Genomic DNA, 21,612 nt, shown 5'->3' with positions numbered 1-21,612 from the left:
ACCCACTACTGGTGTCACTAGAGTCTATTTTGGTAAACACATTCAGAATGTCTAACTCAAGAACTTTTCTAGATCTTTTTGTCTAAAAGTGCATAAAATGCCAAACGACGTGTTAAAGTGCGGTTACCGTCGGCCGTCGGCGTTAGCAAATAAAAGACGCCACAGACAAATCGAACTCGTTGGAAGCAACATAATAAGTTGGCTTTAATGTTACATAATTTCACACCAGAACTTCAACAATCAAGGGCGTGTTATTGTTTTACATACGGGGCGCGCACACGACGCCTGGAAACCATTCTTCTATGCTCGCGCAGCAGGTATACTGACAGCAGCAGGAGCGAAACGCCGGTGTTGCACAGCGGTATAGCGTACTAGAAGACATTATTCTCCTACACTATACACACCGGTATAGCGTACTTATTCTACTACATTATGCACAGCGGTATAGCGTACTAGAATAATTCTAGTACACTATACACAGCGGTGTCACAGAGCCACCGCGCTGCGATTACTTCGGCGGCACGCTCCAAATTGGAGGCACGCTCGAAACTTGTCATACATCTCATTCCGTGCTAGAAACACTGGGAGGCAGGAAGTTTGAAAAAACGGTTACTGCCGCCCGCAATGTCTCGGTCGTGGGCGTCGTGGGTTCGTTATGCCAGTTGTGCGTTTATTCTGGATATTAACTAGAGTCATTTAGCTGTGTTAATGCTGTTTTCCGTGTATTTTGCATCAGTGCTTCGTGACATCGGCTATATTGCGTGTTTACGCCGACGGCTTACTACCACAATGGCGGGATCTGCGATCGTCGCCTTCGTGTCTCGGTGCGTCTTTGTACGTCGCACGTTCGGATAACACTTTTTCCGGTAAGTGAAATACGTTGCACTTCGTTTTTTGTCAACAATGTGCATATTTTTAGGTGTTTCCCGCGACAATTCTTGATGGATGGGCTCTTCTGCCCTGCGGATTTTCGTCATCTTTACTTTTATAGGAGGGTTCTGCTTGTGTTCAGCCGTTCAGCACTACCGCACTCCACGACTTCCGCAACACCAGTCAGAACTTTGCCCCGGCTTGTTAGTCTTTGTGGTTAATGTAGCACGAACCAACCGAAGGGAGTGCATTCGAAGACGACGCGCTGGCTGTAATGCTGAACTAGACTGAACTCGCCCTATTTTGTGTCCTTTTGTTCTTGCATGGATTACAGCGTTGCGTGTGCGCGCGTGTGTCAGTGACTATGCAGTTTGTAGCGTTCCCACTTTATAGTAAAACAAAAATATAACTGCAATGTTCACTTCATCTATACAATTTCAAATGCAATCGTCTGCTGGTGTACAAATTTCACTTGCGTTTTGTTCTAAATAAGCAGCAAAACTTTCAGCCTAGTAGGTGCTTCATCTGCGAGTGCAATCACGACAGCTTGCCATTTATTAATGAATGACTGTGACTGGGTCACCTTATTTGTAATTACAAATCTGTCTTTCAAGTGACTTGATGCTCTCTTATTTTGTTCCTTTCACTCTATAGACGGCTGGACATCCTTCTTGTACCTTGGCGCTAGCTGGATGACGGGACCTCATCATGATCAGTGTAAGCCAATGTATTGTACCGTCTCTGGTCCTCCCAGTGCTTTTTATAGTGGTTAAGGCCAGGGAGCGCTTCGTGGTAAAATAGTTAGTTGGTGTCTCACAAACGGGCATATTTTTTGCTCTGGTCCATTAAAAGCTGCCACTATTATAACCAATTTCTCAGTGCCAGTGTACATACACAGTTCTACTAATAATTAGCTTACAAAATTTACCTGTAGGTAGTCACTGCTATGTAAGAACTCAAAAATTTACTCTTGTGTCATACGAGTATTCCATACATGAGTAAAAACTTACTACAACAGTGTACATTACACCTTGCTTCACTAATGCACAAATCTATTCAAGCCAGTATTTGATTAGTTCGGTATTCTAAATGTTTTCCGTGTGATTTAGTTTCTTTACAGGAATTTACTGTACAGCATCTGCAAGCAGTCTAATTTAAGATTTATGTGTGCTGTAAAAGGTGTGCTTTGCCGCTAGAATTGATAAAACATGGGCCGAGGCTTCCATACAAGGACGAACATCAATTTCACTCTACCACCGTCAGCACTTGGCTGGCGCTTGCAGAATGAATCACATCAGGTAGCTTGTGCCAGACTGTTTTTTAACCTTATTGTGAGGAGATCACGCAGTGATGTGTGGAGGCGCCTGCGTCTGAGATATAGATTGCGCTGCAACATATATGTGCGTGTAGAACAGACATGATGCTGAGGTTTCCAGCAGTCTACGGAGGTGCTGTTAAAATTTTGTCATAACTGTAATTTTACCTTTGCTGTTTTTATCACCTATTTCAACAATATCATTGGAGGTGTTATCAGAATTTAGCAATCTATTTGCCCTAGCCCATTAGCCTGCCACATTTGCCTTTTCACTAAGTGGGCAATTATTCAGCATGGACCGTTACTTGAATACACCTTTTTGTGTGCAGTTGCTTCTCAATTGCGAGTCAACATAGCTGCTCAGAATTAGCTGAGGCTATAGATGCATTGATGAATTTGCTACCTATACAAATCACTTTGCACTTTCTCGTGCAAACAGCATGTTAACACTTCCAAGACAGTGGGCAATGTTATCGTTTGATCACATCATGAGATACTTTCAATTTTGTATGACCATCCAAGGTGTTGCATGATTTGTGTGAGGCATTGCCCTAAGCCAATTAGGGTCACATGAAAATATATCAACAAAAGTAATTGATCCAACTAGGCGCGTTGCTTTGGAACACGACATTACCACCAGTCCTCCTTTGCACGCTACCTGCTTACTCTGTACTGTGTCATGTTTAAGATTTAAAGAAAGGCAACAGCTTCTTTAAAACTTAAAAATGACACAGTACAAAATGCAGTGCAAAATGCTAAATTTGCTTTTAGTTCAACAATATAAAACTCTAACTTTTTAATTAAGTTAGTACATCATTTACCTGCAGAGTGGATTACTGTTTTAAATTGATCATATTTTGAAGGAAGCTTCTCTGACTTGTTTGACAGGTTGATAAGTGGCTTTTTAGCCACGAAACACCATATATTAAAGGCTGACTGACTCTGCTGTGGAATTTAATGACTATATGCCAGGAAATATACTAGTCATCTTAAACATCATTACATGCATACCTTAAGACACCCGTAATTTAAGAGAAAGGAGTGCTTAAATTTATCTTTAATGTGAGCCAAACTTCTTACTTAGCACATATTGCTAATTGAATTTCCAATTTCAATATTCCCATTTACTCCCTTGCCTTTTTCTTTCTTCTGTGCAGGTATTGCTTGCCTATGTCTACAAGAACCGTCACGCGTGGCCTGTGACAGCAAGCTTTTGTGGGCAGCAAGTGCTCTCCTACGAAGGCTGGCCTGCTCTGGCAGCGGCGGCAATCATCTTTAAGATTTATCTATGATCACCTTTGCTGCTATTTGTCACTCTTGCTAATTACACTTTCTGCATCTTTTCTAATTTATTAGGTAATAAAGTATGAGTATGTGACATGGTGTGAAGTTGATGTCTTGCTGCATTTTCACTTGCAATCATCTTTTATGCATGAAAAGCTCATCGTACAGTGTATAAAAAATAACAGCAAATTATGATTTATCTTTCAGTTATGGTAACATGCAACGTACAAAGAATTCACTAATGAATGGTATGCCGAAGAACTGGCCATAATTTCTGCGTAATGCTGTGCAAGCATGTGGCGTTACCTTACAAGATGCACCCACAAAGTAAGTTACAATTTACTTTTAAATGAAGCATGGACATCAGAAAAAATATATTTACATTGCTAGTTAGAGTGGTTCGCAGAATGTTTTTCCAGATGTGTACTATCCTTTATTTCTTAACTCATTGTAGCACAGCGTTCTGTTTCGTATACTGGTGTAAGGCTATTGTGCCCTCTGTAGCTGAAACCAGGATGTAATTTTTGCCTGAACTACAGCATCACTGACAAAATTTTTCTTTGCTAGAAACTAGTTCAATTTGGCGGAAACCCAGCAGGGCGAAGTTTTGTCAATAATGACGTGTTTCATGCAGAGATGTTCTTGTTTAGGTCAATGGGCGAACATTGGCATGATAGCATACAATAAAGATATTGTTTTATTTGCAAAATAATTCTGACAGGCGGCATTCAATTGATTGGTCAAATTAAGAAGCACTATTTGGCCAATGAGGCTGTACTACACTATTCCCATGGCTCACATCTGGAAAAACTACCTGTGCATCACTCTATCCGACAATCTAAACTTTTTTTTCTGATGTCCATGCCTCGTTTAAAATAAATTGTAACTGTGGGCAAACGCCGTGTTACTGTAACAGCTGCCACAAAAATTTGGGAATGTCTAATAAATGTCTTCAGTTCTTTTCAAGCTGTCTATTAGGCAACTTTTGGCGTAACGTTAGCAGGGCTTACTGAAGTACTTCTAGACGTCATGGCTACAAAATGTCTTGATCAAGAAAGCTACTAGATTTTTGAATTAGCCGTTCAAGACATCTTTTAGACATCGAATAGCTGCTTGCGTGTTTCGTGGGGTGGTTACCCGTCAATGCATAGTCTTGTCTTATCATTCGGCGCTTCGCGTCACTACAATCTGGCGCAGCCGGCGAAGCTAGCGAGCTAGCGACGAACTGCTTTCCCTTACCTGGCTTCGCGCTGTTCCAAGGGGCGTCATCGACGAGACGGCAGCGTACGGACTACCGCCATTACCGCCTTTCCTGGAGACTCCTGGAGATGCGACAATTCCATGGGAGCAGTGGCGCGATGATTTCACAAGTTTCCTTGAAGCGACGGAGATGGACGCGCAACCGCCACTACGGAAAAAGGCCATTCTGCTGCAATGTCTTGGGATCACTTGGGACGCCGTGTTTTTCGCACATTGGGCCCAGAGCCGGCAGGCACGTCAGACACGACAAAAGCCGGGCCGGAGGCAAGCAAACCAGCAGGAAAAGACAACACGGAGGCAAGTGAAGGGGATAGTTATACGGAGGCGTTGGGCCTATTGGAGCGGCAGTTCTCAAGCACCGTCAACGTACTGGTCGAGCGACGTCGATTCACGTTACGTCGGCAACTGCCGAATGAGCCGATACGAGAGTACGTCAGTACTCTCCAACAGTTAGCAAAGACGTGCGACTTCGAGCATTTCTTGGAAGCGGCTCTACGAGACAGGGTTGTTGACGGAGTACGGAGCACTGTGTTGCGACAGAAATTGCTCGTGAAGGGGCCACAACTTACGCTCGCAGAGACAGTGGAAATGCTGCAGACGTACGAGCAGGCAGCGGACGGTGCTGCGGTTTATGACCAAGGGTCGTCACAAACGGACATAGTGCAGCACGTATCTCAAGGCAGAAACCCAGACAGTGACGCGACAATGACGCCGGTGCGCAGGTGTTACCGGTGCGGCTCTACAAGGCACCTAGCTAATTCACAGGAATACAAAGCACGGGGGAAACATTGATTCCAGTGCCACAGGATGGGACATTTTCGAGCGGTTTGTGGCAGGTCGGCGGAGCGGGACGTGCGGACGGTCCGAAACGACGGCGCTAGCGAGGAGGACGTGCTCAGTGTGCTGGCGGTCAGACAAGTGGAACGAAGGACTTTGGTCGTTGACGTCGTTATTGAGAACGAGCCACTTCAGTTGCTGTAGATACTGAGTCGTCGGTGTTTATTTTGCCAGACCACGTTTATCGAGCCAAGTTCGCCAACAGGTTCCCTTTGACTGCGGCTTCAGCGACGCTGCGGGATTTTTCACAGAAGAAAATTCCAGTCTGGCTGTGAACCATCCCAAGAGTTCTACGCGGGAACAACTCGGCTTGCCTTCGCTTTTACGTTGTTCCCCAAGGCATGACATTACTAGGACTGGATGGGGTCCACCATCTACAGTTAAATTGCACATCATATCGGTTCTACACTGGAGCGTCTACAAATCACAGTCAGCCCCCAGTCGCTTCCTCCTGAATTATGTGAGTTTTCCTTTCTTTTCGCTGATAAGTTGGGATTAGCGAAAAACTTTGTACATTCTGTGAAGCGGCGCGCAGATGTAAAACCAGTAGCAGCGAAGGTTTGACGTTTGCCCATGACGCTGCGAGAGAAAGTAGCGACTGAACTGTCAAGATTATTGGATGCAGGCGTTATAGAAAAGGTCAGTGCTGCGGAATGGGTGTCTCCTATAGTGGCTGTGCAGAAGAAGGATGGAACTATTCGTCTATGCGTCGATTTGCGCGAGACGAACAAAGCAGTAGTCACTGATAGATTCCCTTTGCCGCACACGGAGGAACTGTTGCATGCGCTGAGCGGAGCAACATGGTTCTCGAAAGTGGATCTTCCTGCAGTCTACCATCAAGTGGAATTAGCCGAAGAGAGTCGCGAATTAACGACGTTTATTACGCACGAAGGCTTATTTAGGTTCCGCAGAGTGTGTTTTGGCCTCGCAACGGCACCAACCGCGTTTCAGCGAATGATGCAAGAAATCTTCAGAGGCTGCAAGGGCGTGTTGTTTTATATTGACGACATCATAGACTTTGGAAGGACTAAGAACGAGCACAACCGTAACCTTCGCGAGGTATTTCATCAGATCGCTGAGGCTGGGCTGCAGCTAAATCAGAAATGCTTGTTCGCTGTCAAGGAACTCTCCTTTTTGGGTCACCATGTGAGTGCAAGAGGTCTTGCCCCACTCAAGTCAAAGGTAGATGTTATTTTTAAAGCACAAACGCCTGCTGATGTAGTCTCGCTTCGGTCTTTCCTTGGGCTCGTAGGCTATTACTCCCATTTTCTTCCCAATTATGCAGAGGTGGTGGAGCCGCTGCGACGGCTTCTTCGTAAAGGACAGAAGTTCTAGTGGGACCAGAGCACCGAGGAGAGTTTTTGTAGGATCAAGGAGATGCTGTTGTCATGCGGGGTGGTGGCTATGTTCAACGAGTCTTTGCCTGTACTAGTGACCACTGACGCCTCGGCATATGGACTGGGGAGCTGTGCTACAGCAGGTAGTCAACGGAGAAGTACGTACAGTGGCATTCGCTTCGAGGACACCAACTCCAACAGAACGCAAGTACTCTATCGAGGAACGAGAGGCGCTGGCACGTTTATGGGCGTGCTAACATTGGCACGTTTATCTGTGGAGCCGCAAGTTTGTCTTACGAACTGATCATCAGGCTTTGGTGACACTGCTGTCTACAAATGGGGTTGGAAGACGCCCACTGCGTATTGAATGCTGGTGTGCTAGACTGTTGAGATACAACTTCACTGTGCAGTACACAAAGGGGAACACCAATGTCGTTGCGGATGCGCTTTCTAGGTTACCATTGACCTGTGCAGAGGACGAACCTGTGGAGGAAGTAGTTGCTGTGGTTTCCAGCATGATCACTAAGAGTGAGTTGCAAGCAGCAACAGCTGAGGATTCATTGCTAAATGAGGTGGCCCAGCATGTTATGTCCAGATGGCCGGAAAAGGGCCGTTTAGCAGGAAAACTAAGGTTGTTTTTTCGTATACAAGAAGAACTGTCGGTTATTGACGGGCTTCTGTTTCGCGCTGAACGGGTCGTTCCCCCAGCGACACTCACTTCCAGGCTGGTCATGATGGCACATGAATCGCATCCAGTCATTGTAAGGACCAAACAACGATTGAGGGAACTGGTGGCCCGGAATTGACAGTGATGTTGAATCTCTGGTTACGAATTGTGCTATCTGCAAAGCATCAGATAAATCTGCAAAAACCATAATGGCCCCATTGGAACCAGTAAAGTGGCCCGAGAAGCCGTGGGAAAAGCTTGGAATCGACATCGTTGAGCCGATGGAGTGAGCCTCTCTGGAGTGCAGGTTTGCAATCTATATTATTGATTACCACAGCAAGTGGCCCCGAGGTGGCGTTTGTGCAGTGACGTAGCTAGGTCGTCTGGCACCCGGGGCCCGTAGGTCTTCTGTCACCACCCCCCCTCCGGGTGTAGCCCGCGGAAAGAGGGGCGTCTTCAGACGTATATGACACCCCTCCACTGGGCCCTTGCACCCGGGGCCCACGGCCCCCCGGCCCCCCTCGTTGCTACGCCACTGCGTTTGTGTCCACAATCACTGCACAAGCAGTATTGAAAGTGCTTTTGGAACTTTTTGCGAGAGAAGGGTACCCGAAAAGCATTGTGACTGACAATGGGCGTCAGTTTATATCGACATGTTTTGAGCAGTTTTTACGAGATCGGGGAATCCAGCACTGCGTTACAACATTGTACAACCCGCAATGCAATGGTCAGATTGAGCTGTTCAACCGCGTTCTCAAGGAATACATTCAGGTTGCGGCATTGGAACGAAGAGCACTGAAGGAGGCAATCTGGGACTACCTGGGTGTTTACAGGGCCACCCCACATGCAATTTCAGGAGCGTCACCGGCTTACCTACTGCATGGAATAAGACCCAGAACAAGATTGGATGTTGTCGGCCTTCCAGAAAGGGGATTTTTCAATGAGCCGCGTGTCGCCATGGAAAAATTGAAACAGCGCGTTAAAGGGAAGCTGAAACGGTTTTCAAATTCCATGAATTGCTGGGGTTGGGAAGAACAGACCTATTAATTTACGGTTCTGAAATTTTTTTCTTCGTTTTGTTATTATAAGGGGCGACAATCGTTTCTTAATTTCCCCCCCCCCCCCCCCGCAGACACGCCCCCGTCGCTTCCCAGAGTGCCGTCATTCCCGGGGAGCGTGGCGTGCTGGCATGTGCTGGCGTGTTTCTTTCCCTCCTGCGCTTTACTAAACGACGCTACGAGAGATCTGCCGCCGCTGACGTTTGCTTTCTTTTGCGATTTTCGTGAACTGTGCTTCCTTTCTGTGCTGCGTGAGTGTCTAAAGCCAAGGGCGCCCAACATGCCCTCGTTCTGTGCAGCATTCGGCTGTGCGAACACAGGCGGGCGAGACGATGTGGTGTTTCACATGTTCCCGAAGGACAATAAGCTTGCAGCGCAGTGGGTCAGTGCAGTGAGGAGAGAGAATTTCGGGCCGACGAAATCAACTGTGCTGTGCTTGGACCATTTCCGCAACAGTGATTATCATCAGAGCTTGACAACGATGCGGGCAATCGGTATTCTAATTCCGGTGCTCACATTGATGCACTCGAGAAATGCGAATATTTGCAGCCATGAACGTCTGGTAACACAGTTTTAGCGTAGCCGGATAGCCTTACGACCAATGCGGAAACGCGTTGTTGCTAGCGTTGCTAGACTTGCCTAGCGACATTCGACGTACGGTTGCAGTTACCGTAACGTTACCGTGTTTACCACACGGCGGGGCTAAAACTGCCTAATAACTCTGTGTCAACACTAGCATGCGGCACGCATACCGATTCTTGATCGAGGCACAATCGCAAAGTCGTCGAACCATAGCCTGAATATAGCACATAAATCCCCCTGGCCATGTCGATCTGGATGTGTACGATAAAGCAACATCCATGACTGTACCTCGCAGCACTGTATGTACGCGCTTTGAAACGCGGTACTTATGTTCGCGATCGTGTATCAACACGCAAAATACCACCGAACTTTAGACAAGCAGCGGCAAGGTGCTTGACATCGCGGAATTGCACCCGTGTTTACAATCTAATGAGAAGTTAGTGTTTCGGCATTCTTCCAGCAGCAAGTTCCCAGTGACACATTAGCGCGTTTTTTCTCCTGTCATTGCAACGTGCAGCTACATGAAAAAACATACGTACCAGCTAATATTTGCAATGCGCGAGGTGCACACATCGTTCTCGCTGTTCGCACACTCAACATCGTCGTTGCCGCCATCGTTTTCTGTATTGGCTGTCGGTTCAGACATGTAAGGCGAAAATACAAGCTGTCCGAGACAGCGAGAACGTACCATAAAGCTTACAACTCATCTGTGAAGCCAGACCAGAACAGCGTGCTACGCTCTGACACGGTGGCGCCGACCGGTGATCCCCGTGAATGACGTTACAGCGGTGCCGACCAATCACGGGCAACAGCGGCGTTCGCGCGACGCCCCGAGGCGCTGGTGCGCGTTTTCTTGCAAAAAATAGCAGCTTGCCTTTGTTTCCGCCTTTCTTAAACTAGATATTCATGTTCAATGGACTAAAAACTGTAGAACGCCGAAGTGAACTCATTTTTTTCGAAAATTGTTTCAGCTTCTCTTTAAGGAGCAGCAACAACGAACAAAAAAGCACACCGATGAAAAACGAGGTGCCAGAGCGTCTACCATTGAGCCAGGAGATTTCGTAAAAGTAAAACAAGGCGGACCAAAGATGAAACACAAGTTTACTTTGCCGATCCAAGTGGAGAGACGAATGGGCACGAATTCGTTTTTGCTGGCAAACGGTACGAAATGGAACACACCAAAATTAACAATAATTGCTAAAGTAGGGCAGGACAGGCACAAGCCCTAGCTGAAGCGGTTACAGCGCAATGCAGTGCAGCCTCAGGGCTTTTCTGCGACCTGGATCATTACATAGGGAAGATGGGGGAGCAAAATACCCCTACTACCGTCGAGAATGAATCTGAAATGGTGCCATCAGAAGAGATCCAGGGAAGCGCTACCCGTTCTGACGGTGCACAGCCCACAGTAACGGAGTCTATACTAGAGGTTCCCGTTCAGCAGGCCATCTCTCGGTTGCAGTTGACCACAACCACAGCACCACCACGCACCAGGCCAGAACGAACAAGAATGCCAGCACGATATGAAGACTACGAGCTTACCTGACTGTAAGAGCGTCGTTCGTGCCATGTGCTGCGAAGTGAGTGCGCAAAAGTGGATTGAATTTTCTTTCCTTTCTTTTTTTCATGAGGGGGGAATGTGTTGTGTATAGGGGGCGCTGTCAATTAAATCAGCTATATATAAGCGATTGCCATCGGAATAAAGGTGAGTTCCGTGGTTCCCCGTGAATGCATAGTCTTATCATTCGGTGCTTCGTGTCGCCACAGAAATAATTTTGGGTCCTCCAAGACCATTGCATATGTGCCGTGTATGCCCTTTCTACCCAGGTCACTGGAGCTCAGTAACATTTCGTTGGACAGTTGATCTGGAAGGAGACACTCTGGATTGCAATGTTGACTGAATTTTAGCGTCTAGAGCCAACTTAAAATGTAATCTTTGAGCTAGTCCTTCCCCTGACAATAGTGTTCCCACTGTAAATCGACAGGTCTGGTAGGTCTTGCCGTCACTTTTGCAACTACTCCCTAGCCCAGTGAACAAGTGGTTCTTTTCGATACAGTTTTACAGTGCCGATACTTGTAATGCACGTTAAGCATTCCTGACTAGAAGTGCCGCCACTTTTTAAGAGCTTTGAATTGTTTGTATAAATGTCACCTTGGGGCCCTAAATTACCTGTCACTAAACAAGTTGCTTTACTTAATTATAGGGCTACATTACACAAATATTGACTAGATGGTATCGTACCTTGCTCGTCAAGTCTGTTGGGAAAACATTTTTAAGATGGCTACAAAACGTTTTGCAAATTTTCTTACACCTATTTTTAAAACAGTTATAAGAGGTTCTGCAAGACATTGATAACTGTTTCTGAAACGGCTACCAAATGTCTTGCAACACGTCTTAAAGCCGTTTTCAAAACGGCTACAAGATGTCTTGCAACATGTCTCATACTTATTTGGGTGCGCATTAGACGGTCTTCACAATGACAGCAAGACATTTTAAGACATCCGACAAAGTTTTGGTAAGACATCTTTAAGGTGTCTTAAGTATCTTTCAAAGACGTATTGTAGATGTCTTGTAAACATTTCATTTTCATGACGTCTTGCAGACGGCCAATAGACCAATGCGTGTTCAGTGAGTGTGTCCTTTTTATGTATGCGTGAACATTCAGATTTAAGTGCGCTGCTTCAATATCATGGCTCACCAACTAGCCCATCAGTATCTATTAAACGTATATCACTAATTTATCCAAGCGCCTGCCTGAACAAAGTGCACTTCATGATCTGAAACGCCAGCAAGATATTTAAATTAAACAAAAAGAAAGCAATGGTCTGCTCGCCGGGAAAAAGTCGACCCGAGTGAAGTGTTTCGATGCCGGTGTTGTATCAGTCACCTTTCCCCAATGAGGAAGTTGCTAATCCAAGTCGTTCTCTGATGCGCCTTGTCTTGCTTCTATCTATAAATGATAAAATCGTACATTAATTTGCTGTCTTCCACCACGATGACACGGATAATAGCACATAACAAGCTTTCTTTAAGTTTTTCATTTTCGGGCGCAAGCTCGAAAATGGTATGAAAACGGTATGCATCGCATGCCGCTGTAGTATTTGCGGAGCCTTTGCACTCTAAAGGTCAAACTATGTACACGTGTCGGTGCGCAAAAGCTCCCGCCCACGCACCTTCCGTATGCCGTGACTCGCGAGTAACGGTGGTTTGAAGCTCACTATTTTCGCCTTGGGAAACATTGTTTTTGTCTGAGCACCGGTATTTGTCGGGAGAAGATATCTGGGCTCATGCTGCGATTCGACATGTACGATATCTGTCCTGCACCATCTGCGCATGCGTGATGCGCGTGGGCACCCGCTTTCCCGAGCTGGCATGCATACGTGTAGTTTGGGTTTTAGAGTGCAAAGGCCTGCAAAGACTAGAGGTATGTGCAGCATAACCGAGGCTTTGAGGCAGGCGGCGATGCGGCTGGCCGCCGACATGCACGAGGAACAAGAGAAGCGATGCGCAGCCGAAGAACAGCGGCCGCCGAGACCGAGCAGCGCCGATTGGAGGACCCACCCTTGCAGGAGGCAGGTGCGCACTTTCAAAAGTACTTCCTCGAAGACGAGTTTGGTGCAGCGACTGCGGCTGCCACTCGTTCCTATCTTATGTCGTCAGGGTGTCAGGGCCCGTCCTCGAGCGAGCGTTTTCCCAGGAGGATGCGAGTTCGTTAGCACTTTGTGCAAGGGAGAAATGCCTTGATAGTCATCGAGTATGGTTTCAGTCATATTTTCTTTTTCTTCCTTTCCAGCCATAGAGACTACACATTTCAGTGAGGAGGCAGTAGTCTGACACCGGCGATAAAAACATTATCCGATGGCTCAAATGCCATGCAAGCATCTCATGCACCTCAATGCCAAGGTAATGTCTTAAAGCATTATCAAGACCGGCTAAATGTGCAGCAATTAAATTACTCTTGCATCAGAAAGAGACCCTGGCATAGTTGTATGAACAGTAGAGAGAACCATCCCAGCATGGTTGATTACATTTTGCTTAGCACATAGCAACAATGACACACACATTATGGGTTCAGTTTCTCTTTATTAGTGGGGAACTAGGCATTGCGAATGCCGAGTGCCTGTTCCAGCTCGGCTCGGCGCTGCTGCACTTTGCCATAGAAGTAGCGGCACACTGCCTCCTGGGCCCAGCGCTGGTAGTAGAAGTCTGCACGGCGCTCTTCTTCGGGGCTGCCCACCACGTCCGTCATCGTCTGCACACACAAAACGATATACAGCAGCTTTACTTTAATTGCACTTTTTGCATACCACACAGGGCGAGTCAGCTTGACCACAGTGCGGTCTTTAATATAGTAATTGTATGACAGATCCACACAGATTGGTGACATCTGCACACCCTACGAAACACAAAACTTCTAGAAAACTTCTTGACAGGACTTGAAAGGCATGTACACATATTGGTATATTATGAAATTTTAATTAAACATTTGTGGCAGGAGCTTTTGAAGACGTTTTCAAAATGCACGCCTCAAAGAGCATATTGTCACATGGTAGTGACAGTCAAAAACACAGTAGCAAAACTGTGAATGGCAAAATTACCTTTTTATTTGGCGAACCTCTGCCCCTGAAAACAGGCTACTCACAGTAGAGCGATAGCGGCAAACACAGTCGGCGATCGTCGGAAATCTGCTCTGCCGGTAAAGCGCGTTGGCTTCTATATATGAGTCATCAAATTTTCCAGAGTAATTAATCCCTGGTGGCCGCGTGTCTTCCATAAAGTACTACAAAATTTACGTTGCACATGCAATAGATTACACAAGCTTCTGTGACAATAGACAACGGATAAATCCATCAATAATATTCCAGTAAGTTTCAATCATGCAGGTGCGTCTTGCACTGAGTGACAAACTTCCAAGTTGTTATTGGGTGAAATGCAGTCCCCAAGAAAAGAATAAATAAGTACATGTGTCAATGCCCCTCTCTTAAAAAATCATCGTCCCATGATAACACAACTAAAGCACATACAGTGAAGAGAAATATCAAACAAACAAATGCAAAACTCAGATTATATGCTGATGACTGCGCTCTGTATTCTGTGATATTGAAGCAATGCACTTAGATCTGACGTGTACATGTACACATAGCAGTAGTTGCAGTCCAGCACCTGTGTATGTCCTTTCTATGGGTACGTGTCAGATTTAAGTGCACTGCTTCAATATCATGGCTCACCAACTAGCCCATCAGTATCTTTTAAGCAAATACTGTATTCTGTTATAAATTCACATGATCAAGTTAAACTGAATGTTGAACTCAATTGCCTATTGAAGTGGTGTGGTATGTGGCAGATGTGTGCGAATTATGCTAAAAGTGTTGTTTTCACCATTACAAATGAAGCATCCATTGGTTTTTGACTATTCAGCTGATGGTAACCAACTTCTTTGAGGTTCGGAATTCAAATACTAGGTCTTCACATAACTGACGATGGCATTGGGACTGTCATATTAACTAGATTGTGTGTAAGGCCATGACAAAATTACCTCATTTAAAGTGATGTCTTCGCAATTCCTCTAATGATGTTAAACTTTAAGCATACAAGTCTCTTGTTTTACCTCTTCTAGATTATGGCAATATATTAGGGATCCATTCACTTCTCTTAATATTAATACAGTATAATGGGTGGAAAAGAAAGCACTCAGGTTCATTTTCAATCAGCGTGGCACTACATCCATTACTGAGTTAAAGGATAGAGCAGGTTTGATGGCATCATCAGACAGAAAAACGAGAAATGCAAGTGCACTATCTTATAAGGTTTTTTTAAGGCAAATTAAAACGCAACACTCATGAATATGTCACACATTCTCTTGGTTATGCTACCATGTACAGAAATCATTTTACAGTAATCCCTCATTATAACGAAGTCAATGGGACGGCAAAAGATTCGTTATAGATGGTAATTTGATATAAGCGACCACTCAAGAAAAGCTAAAGCAGTCGAGCTTTAACTGCGCCACAACCGCAAGGAAGTCAAAATACAATGTCTTACGTGAAGCAAAACTTTATTCAGGTGCAAAATAGGCAGTGAGCTTTGGCTGTTTCAAGTTCTTACCGGACACAAGCAACCCCAGCTCTAATTTGACCAAGCATTGCATGTGGCCATGGTCGCCGCACATGCATTCAACCTTATTTTGCAGCAGGCGTAGGCACTCCCGTGTCTCCACCACAGTTGGCATTTCCCGTCGGTCTTTGCCCGCTGGCTCTTCGTCCTCGTCGGGGCGACCACAGGAACAGCAGCATCAGCCAATGCAAATGTCTCGAAGTCGCCTTCTACCTCTTGGCCAGCAATTTTATGAACAGCATCGTACAGATCGCTGCAAGTCCGGTCGTCGTCACACTGGTCATCATCAGGGTCACTGAAGACGGTGCGGGAAAAGCCGGCGTTCTTTGCTGACCTTCAAAGGTGCGAGTTCTTTCCATGAAAAGTTCAACAAATGGATTGGCTCAAGCAACTCAATGTTGCACCTCTTGCTGGCATCATACGCTGTGAGCATGCGCTGCAAAAGAGCCTTGTGGAACAACTTCCGGGTGGTCTCAATGATGCCCTGATCCATCGGTTGCAATACTGCAGTTGTGTTTGCAGGCAAAAATTCCAGTGATCCCCTTGAGATTGTTGATCTTGTATTTGTTGTGCTCAAAAAACGATTAGGAACTCACTGTGGGTATGTAGTGCAATCGTGAGAACTGAACGGTTTTTTAATATGCGCTTTGCATGATCACTGGGCAATTTTTTCTCTAGATATGCAGCCGTGAAGTTTGCAAAAAAAGTTTTTTGGCACAGCGTTGTCGACGACACTGTGCTAATTTTACGGTTCGAGTGTCGGTGTTCACGCACTATTGTATCCGCACCACTGACAAATGTCTAGGAACAAAATTCAATGACCCTACCATGCATTTAGACCATTTGCCTACAGTCGGATGGCGTGAATTGAGCATGACTGGCTCGAGAAAATCACCGAGGAAACACCAGCTTGCGCTGACCCGCCATGTTGACAGCCTCACTTGCTGCTCGTGACGCTCGAATTTTTTGCGTTTTCAGCAAGTTACCGTCGAAAATGCAACAAATCTCAAGGTGGTGTTTTATTGCAATGCAGACCGATTATGGCGAGCGGCGAGCAAATTTCTAGACCAGGGTTGAGTAGAACTTGTTGCTGAGCGAGTTGGTTGGGATCTAATGAATACATTGTTGCGCCAAAAAAAGGAAAAAAAGGACATGGGAAGGAAGAGTACGAAACGACAGACCGGGCCCAGGAGCATGAACTGTCTGTAATCAACAAAGGTAACGCGCATTTACCTGCGCATTGCACGGTTTGCCTGGAAGGAACATGCCAGCAACTGCTGCGTGAGATAAAGATACTTGGCAGGAGTGGTAATACGTTAGCAAGAGAACTTTTGGAGGCATATCACATAAAAGTAAGAGGCACGAGTTGTATTAGTGACACGTCTGTTTTTCTGTTTGAAGACGAGTTGCAAATGTTGAAAACGTCACTGTAATCGCTCTAGGCAACACTGATGTACGCATGTGCATTTGTTCATTCTCCATGCCCTGCTCTCTAAGAATAAAATCAGTTGAAGTTCAGCGCTCAATCTGTAGTTTCGTACTCTTCCTTCCCAAGTCTTCTTTTTCCTTTTTTTTTGGCGCAACAATGTATTCATTTTCTAGACCGGCTTCCCCAAAGTCGTCTTCCAGATTTGTTAACGTAGCTCCTCGCGTCGAACAAGGTACTTATAATCGGAGGGACACTTCTTTTGTGTTTTTCAGCACGTTTCAGTACCAGAAGTGCTATTTAGAGTGGTAAAACTTTGCTCATCAGGCGCACTTCATGGAATGCTACGGTGCAAGTCTGGCCGCGGTCTTTTGGCTGGTTTTCGGCATCCAAGAGACTGTGGTTTTCTGGCATCGCAAAGCATCTGAAAAACTTTATTTTTGCGTGAATTCTATCCTGAGGGACACCAGCGATGCAACTGCGACTGAGATAAATGGTTAGGGCATGCTTCACCATGGAATTTGACAGCTTCCGTTCGCTTCGCAGTAAACAGCTGGGAGCACTCGCTTTGTGCCCGTTAGTAGGTGGTCATCGGTCGTGGGTTTGGTAATCTTGTGGCGAGTTCTGTGCCTGCATGAGACTAATTCGTTGGAGGTATGAATTTGACAGTATATGCACAAAAGGGTCATCAATGCTCGGCGGTGGCAGGGCTCATTGTGCACTTCGAGTAATGTGGCTTAAAATGCGTGCGTTTGGGTCGGTACTGGAAGAAGTTTCGAATTAAGTGATATTTCAAGTAAATATCCCATGAGAACAAACATTTTCTTTTTTCAACCCGCATTTACTGCAGGATGACAACGGGTCAACAAGCAGGCGGCTACCGCTGTCAATGCGGGACACGAAAACAAAAATGGCAGCCGGCGGAGCAAGCCGAACGCGTTGAACGTGATTATTTTTCTTCTCGTGAGTACACTATGCACATTGAAACAGTTTCTTCCATATCAGTAATGAATAACATTGTTAATATCGGAAAGTTTGTGACAATAATTATAATGTAGCCATGTCCACTCTGAGGGGACAGAAACAGAGATGGGCGTGCTTAGCTGCCAGTGACATAGAAACATATGGCGGGCATGCTGCAGAAACTGCGGAATTTGTCTTCAGTGCTATCCTAATACGGCACATTTCCACTAAGCGTCGGCAAATATCTTAGCTGCATTGCAAGCATCAGCGTATAAATAGGGCACACTTCTAACACATTAGTGTAAACGTGACCGCTATTGTTGCCGCTCACGATTTGCTGCATGCCGACGAGTGCAGATGAGAAGAATCGAAAATCGCCCTTTATGTTGTTGTTCACCAAAACCATTATGAAGCCTACAAATAATAAAGCCGAGGCAAGTCTTGTTGCAGGTTTTTTTTTTTCATGGAAGTGCGGAAAGTGATGAAAGGAATGAAATGGGGCATCTGCTTAATATGTTGGGTGCGTGCAGACCTCTTGGTATGTCTTCAAGAGTCGTTCACGTAGCATTTGACAGATGCTAAGCGCGATCATCATTAGCTAGACTTCGCACACGACATATTGCTGCAACAAGTTCAGGGTGCAATCATTACATGGGAAAGAAAAAAAATCAAATTTTGACAAAATTCAGGGGTGCGATCATTACGCGAGTGCGATCATTATGCGAGTAAATATGGTAATTCTGTTTACGATCAAGTATAGCATTCTTTTCAAGTTTTGTTTTCTTTATTGTTGACTGTTTTAATATTTTGGTATGTACTGATGCCAATCCCATGCTATCATGGCCCCTAGCTGGGGCTAGCAGTATTGTAAATAAATAAATAAATAACGCCCAAGTCACTTAGCACTGGTAGAAGGGCTTAAGGTGCACAACATGGACTATTTCAGGCCGCAAGCGGCACCACAGTAATTGAGAAATGCCCTCTGGCACAACCTCATAGTCCAGTACTCCAATGCATCAGCTGATCTTTTGCAGGGTCCGAAATAGCATGGCAAAAGATTATCGCTAAGTCCGTACTGGGGTCCAAACCCAAACACGGTCGCTGGGCTGGTAATCGACGTAATGTCGCCAAGGATTGCAGTGTAGGCTGTCTGTTCTCTGCTGGTTTTTGATGCGCAAGGGGGTGAGCGTTGCACCTTTTTGGCGTGCAGGAGATAGGCAGTGACGTCGAGATTCTCGTCACTGGTGACATGCAGCAGCATGGTGTCGAGATTCATCGTTGGGTTCCTGCTGTAAACAAGCTTGAACGGTGTGATCTTGGTTGTCTCTTGCACCGCTGTGTTGTAAAAGAAGGTTCCGTACAGCAAGAAAGCATCCCACGTCTTGTGTTTGACGTCAACACACACTGCAAACATGTCGACGAGGGTCTTGTTCAGCCGCTCCGTAAGACCATTTGTCTGTAGGTGGTAGGCAGTTGTCCTTCTCTGGCTTTTCTGGCTGTATTACAAAATGGCTTGGGTGAGCTCTGCAGTGAAGGCCTTTCCTCTGCTGTTGATCAGGACTTCTGGGGCACCAAGTTGCAGCAGGATGTTCTCGACGAAGCATTTAGCAACTTTGGCCACCGTGCTACCTTTAGGCAGAGCTTTTGTTTCGGCGTAGCGGGTAAGGTAGCTGGTAGCCGCGACGATCCACTTATTTCGAGATGTTGACGTCGGAAAGGGTCCCAACAAATCCATCCCAATCTGCTGAAATTGTTGGCAAGGAGGTTCAATCAACTGTGCTAATCCTGCTGGCCTTCACTTTTCCGGCTTCAGAGTGAGCCCTGATGACTTGATGGCCTCAAGTACTGTCGCAAGCGACCTAGGGTGATCATTGAATTCCTTCAGCTAAGCAGACGAGACAGGTCTGCCAATTAAGCACTGCTAACACCTTGTACATCAAGCGCTGAAACGCTGTGCAAAGTCTGAGTGGCATGACGTTAAACTCATACAGGCCGTCCGGCATAATGAAGGCGCTTTTTTCTCGATGCCTCTCGTCGACTTCTATTTGCCAGTAGCCAAACTTGAGATCTATTGACGATAAGCATTTGAGCAGATTAAACACGTCATCAGCAATGCCCTTAAGCACGTGCCCGACCTTCTCAGTTTCTCTCATATTGTGATCGGCTTTACGACAAAGTGCCTGCATGTCCTGGATGTACAAGACATAGGACTCCGTGGGGGATTGGGCACGGGAGGCCAGTTCCTGCTGTGCGGCAATATTACTGCCGGCTGGTTTGCCAAACAACTCTGTGAATTTCTCTTTGCATTGGTCCCAGCTGGTTAGCTCCTCTTCGTGGTTTTGTACCACACATTTGCCGCGCCTTTTAGGTAGAACAAGAGGTTAGCTAGCATAAGCATAGGGTCCCATCTGTTGATTCCACTCATGCATTCGTACATGGCCACCCACCACTCTTTAACGTTGTCGCCATTGGTCACGCAGAAAGTTCCAGGATCCTTGGGTTGGACAACGACAACTGAAGGTGACAGCGACGTAGCATGCAACGGTGATGTAGGAGGCGGCAACGACGTTGATCCCGAGTGCTCACTGTCATTCATGGTGCAGACAGTGTTGTGACATTCACTGCGGAGCTCTGTTTCAACCGTGGTACCCCGCACCTCTCACCAATATGTTACGGGGATGCTAGGAGTATAGAAGATTGTATTTACAATTTATATATATATATATATATATATATATATATATACGAGGTGCAGCGGTGGCATAGAGGTAGAACATCCGCCTCGCGTGCAAGAGGGCTGTGGTTCGAATTCCGGTGCCGCGCAGTTTTCCACCGGATTAAAAAAAAAGTCCGCGTGCTGATAAAATTAAAGTGTGGCCTGATCCCGGTGACCAGAACTGGTAACGCACTCCCTCACCAGAGCAGGATTGGCCACCCTGGTGCAGTACTTGGCCACAACCTCCTATATGAACACAACAATGAAACACCGGCTCTCAGTCCCCAGCAGCTGCGAAGCAACTGACCACGGCGGCGGTCAGACCTGCGACGCAGCAGAGGGTGCTAAGAATACCTGGTTCCGGACAGGCCGCCATTGGAACTTGAACCTGGCAATGTTTAACGCTAGAACGTTATCTAGTGAGGCGACTTGAAGAAAAGAGCGCTATGAAGACGCGGACTATAAGAGGAACATGTACGACGGACAAGGCGCCAAACTTCCAACTAAACGTTTTTTGAAGAAGCAGTTTTTTAAATAGATACAACCTAGAATGGCTCATCGTGACATCCCGACGTCCCTATCTCATTAGAAATGCTATCTCTTTTGCGGTAAGCGTCACTGAAGGGCAGCTAATGCACGTGCCCTCGGCCTTTGCTATGTAGAAAGCTTCTAATATCTCCCGTTCTAGTCCATCTCTAGACCGTGCCAGAAACCTGGTGTCGTGAAGATACGGGCGGCAATTGTGACGTTCACAGTGTTCTGCCAGATGGCCCCCCGCATTGTTATTTACGGCCCAATTGTGCTCACGCGCCCTTTCATTAAAACACCGTCCGGTTTGACCAATATAAACCTGTTGGCAACTTAGGGGTATCTCATGTACGACATTACTTTTGCAAGTCGTGTACTGCGCTGCATGTTTCTTAACGCATGGTTCGGGTTTTGCCTTTGTCAGCATAGGGCATATCTTGGCCAACTTACACGGTGCACTGAAGAGAAGATTAACACTGTGCCTTTGCATCACCTTCTTGAGGTTGTGGGACACCCTGTGCCAATAAGGTATCACATGTACTCTCTTCCTATCAAATGGCTTTTTTGTGTTAGTGCCCTCTCTTGCCCGTTTGATCTTTTGAAGAAGCTTATCGCAGACGCTAGAGATCAAGAGTGAAGGGAAACCGGCTAGGCGTA

At 46.1% G+C, this 21,612-nt stretch overlaps 1 protein-coding gene and 1 long non-coding RNA gene across 7 annotated transcripts in view; one reads left to right on the top strand and one right to left on the bottom strand.

The window, feature by feature from the left end:
• Positions 1 to 757: 757 nt before the first annotated feature.
• Positions 758 to 3,563, top strand: LOC140216016 (uncharacterized). The gene is made up of 3 exons (XR_011892660.1): positions 758 to 866; positions 1,525 to 1,587; positions 3,343 to 3,563. It is a non-coding gene; the product is annotated as an uncharacterized lncRNA (long non-coding RNA).
• Positions 3,564 to 13,271: 9,708 nt separating this feature from the next.
• The window catches only part of Bap60 (Brahma-associated protein 60), a 163,794-nt gene continuing 155,453 nt past the window's right edge, over positions 13,272 to 21,612 (bottom strand). For all 6 annotated transcript variants that reach the window (XM_055075767.2, XM_050186811.3, XM_055075771.2 and 3 more), the window contains one exon: positions 13,272 to 13,460. In XM_055075767.2, the coding sequence (XP_054931742.2) occupies positions 13,305 to 13,460 (156 nt within the window). In that variant the 3' untranslated portion in view covers positions 13,272 to 13,304. The remainder of the gene's footprint in view (positions 13,461 to 21,612) is intronic.

This window comes from Dermacentor andersoni, chromosome 2 (assembly GCF_023375885.2).
Source record: "Dermacentor andersoni chromosome 2, qqDerAnde1_hic_scaffold, whole genome shotgun sequence".
Taxonomy (NCBI): domain Eukaryota; kingdom Metazoa; phylum Arthropoda; class Arachnida; order Ixodida; family Ixodidae; genus Dermacentor; species Dermacentor andersoni.
Note: the sequence above shows the minus strand (reverse complement) of the source record. Positions and strands in the feature narration are given on the sequence as shown.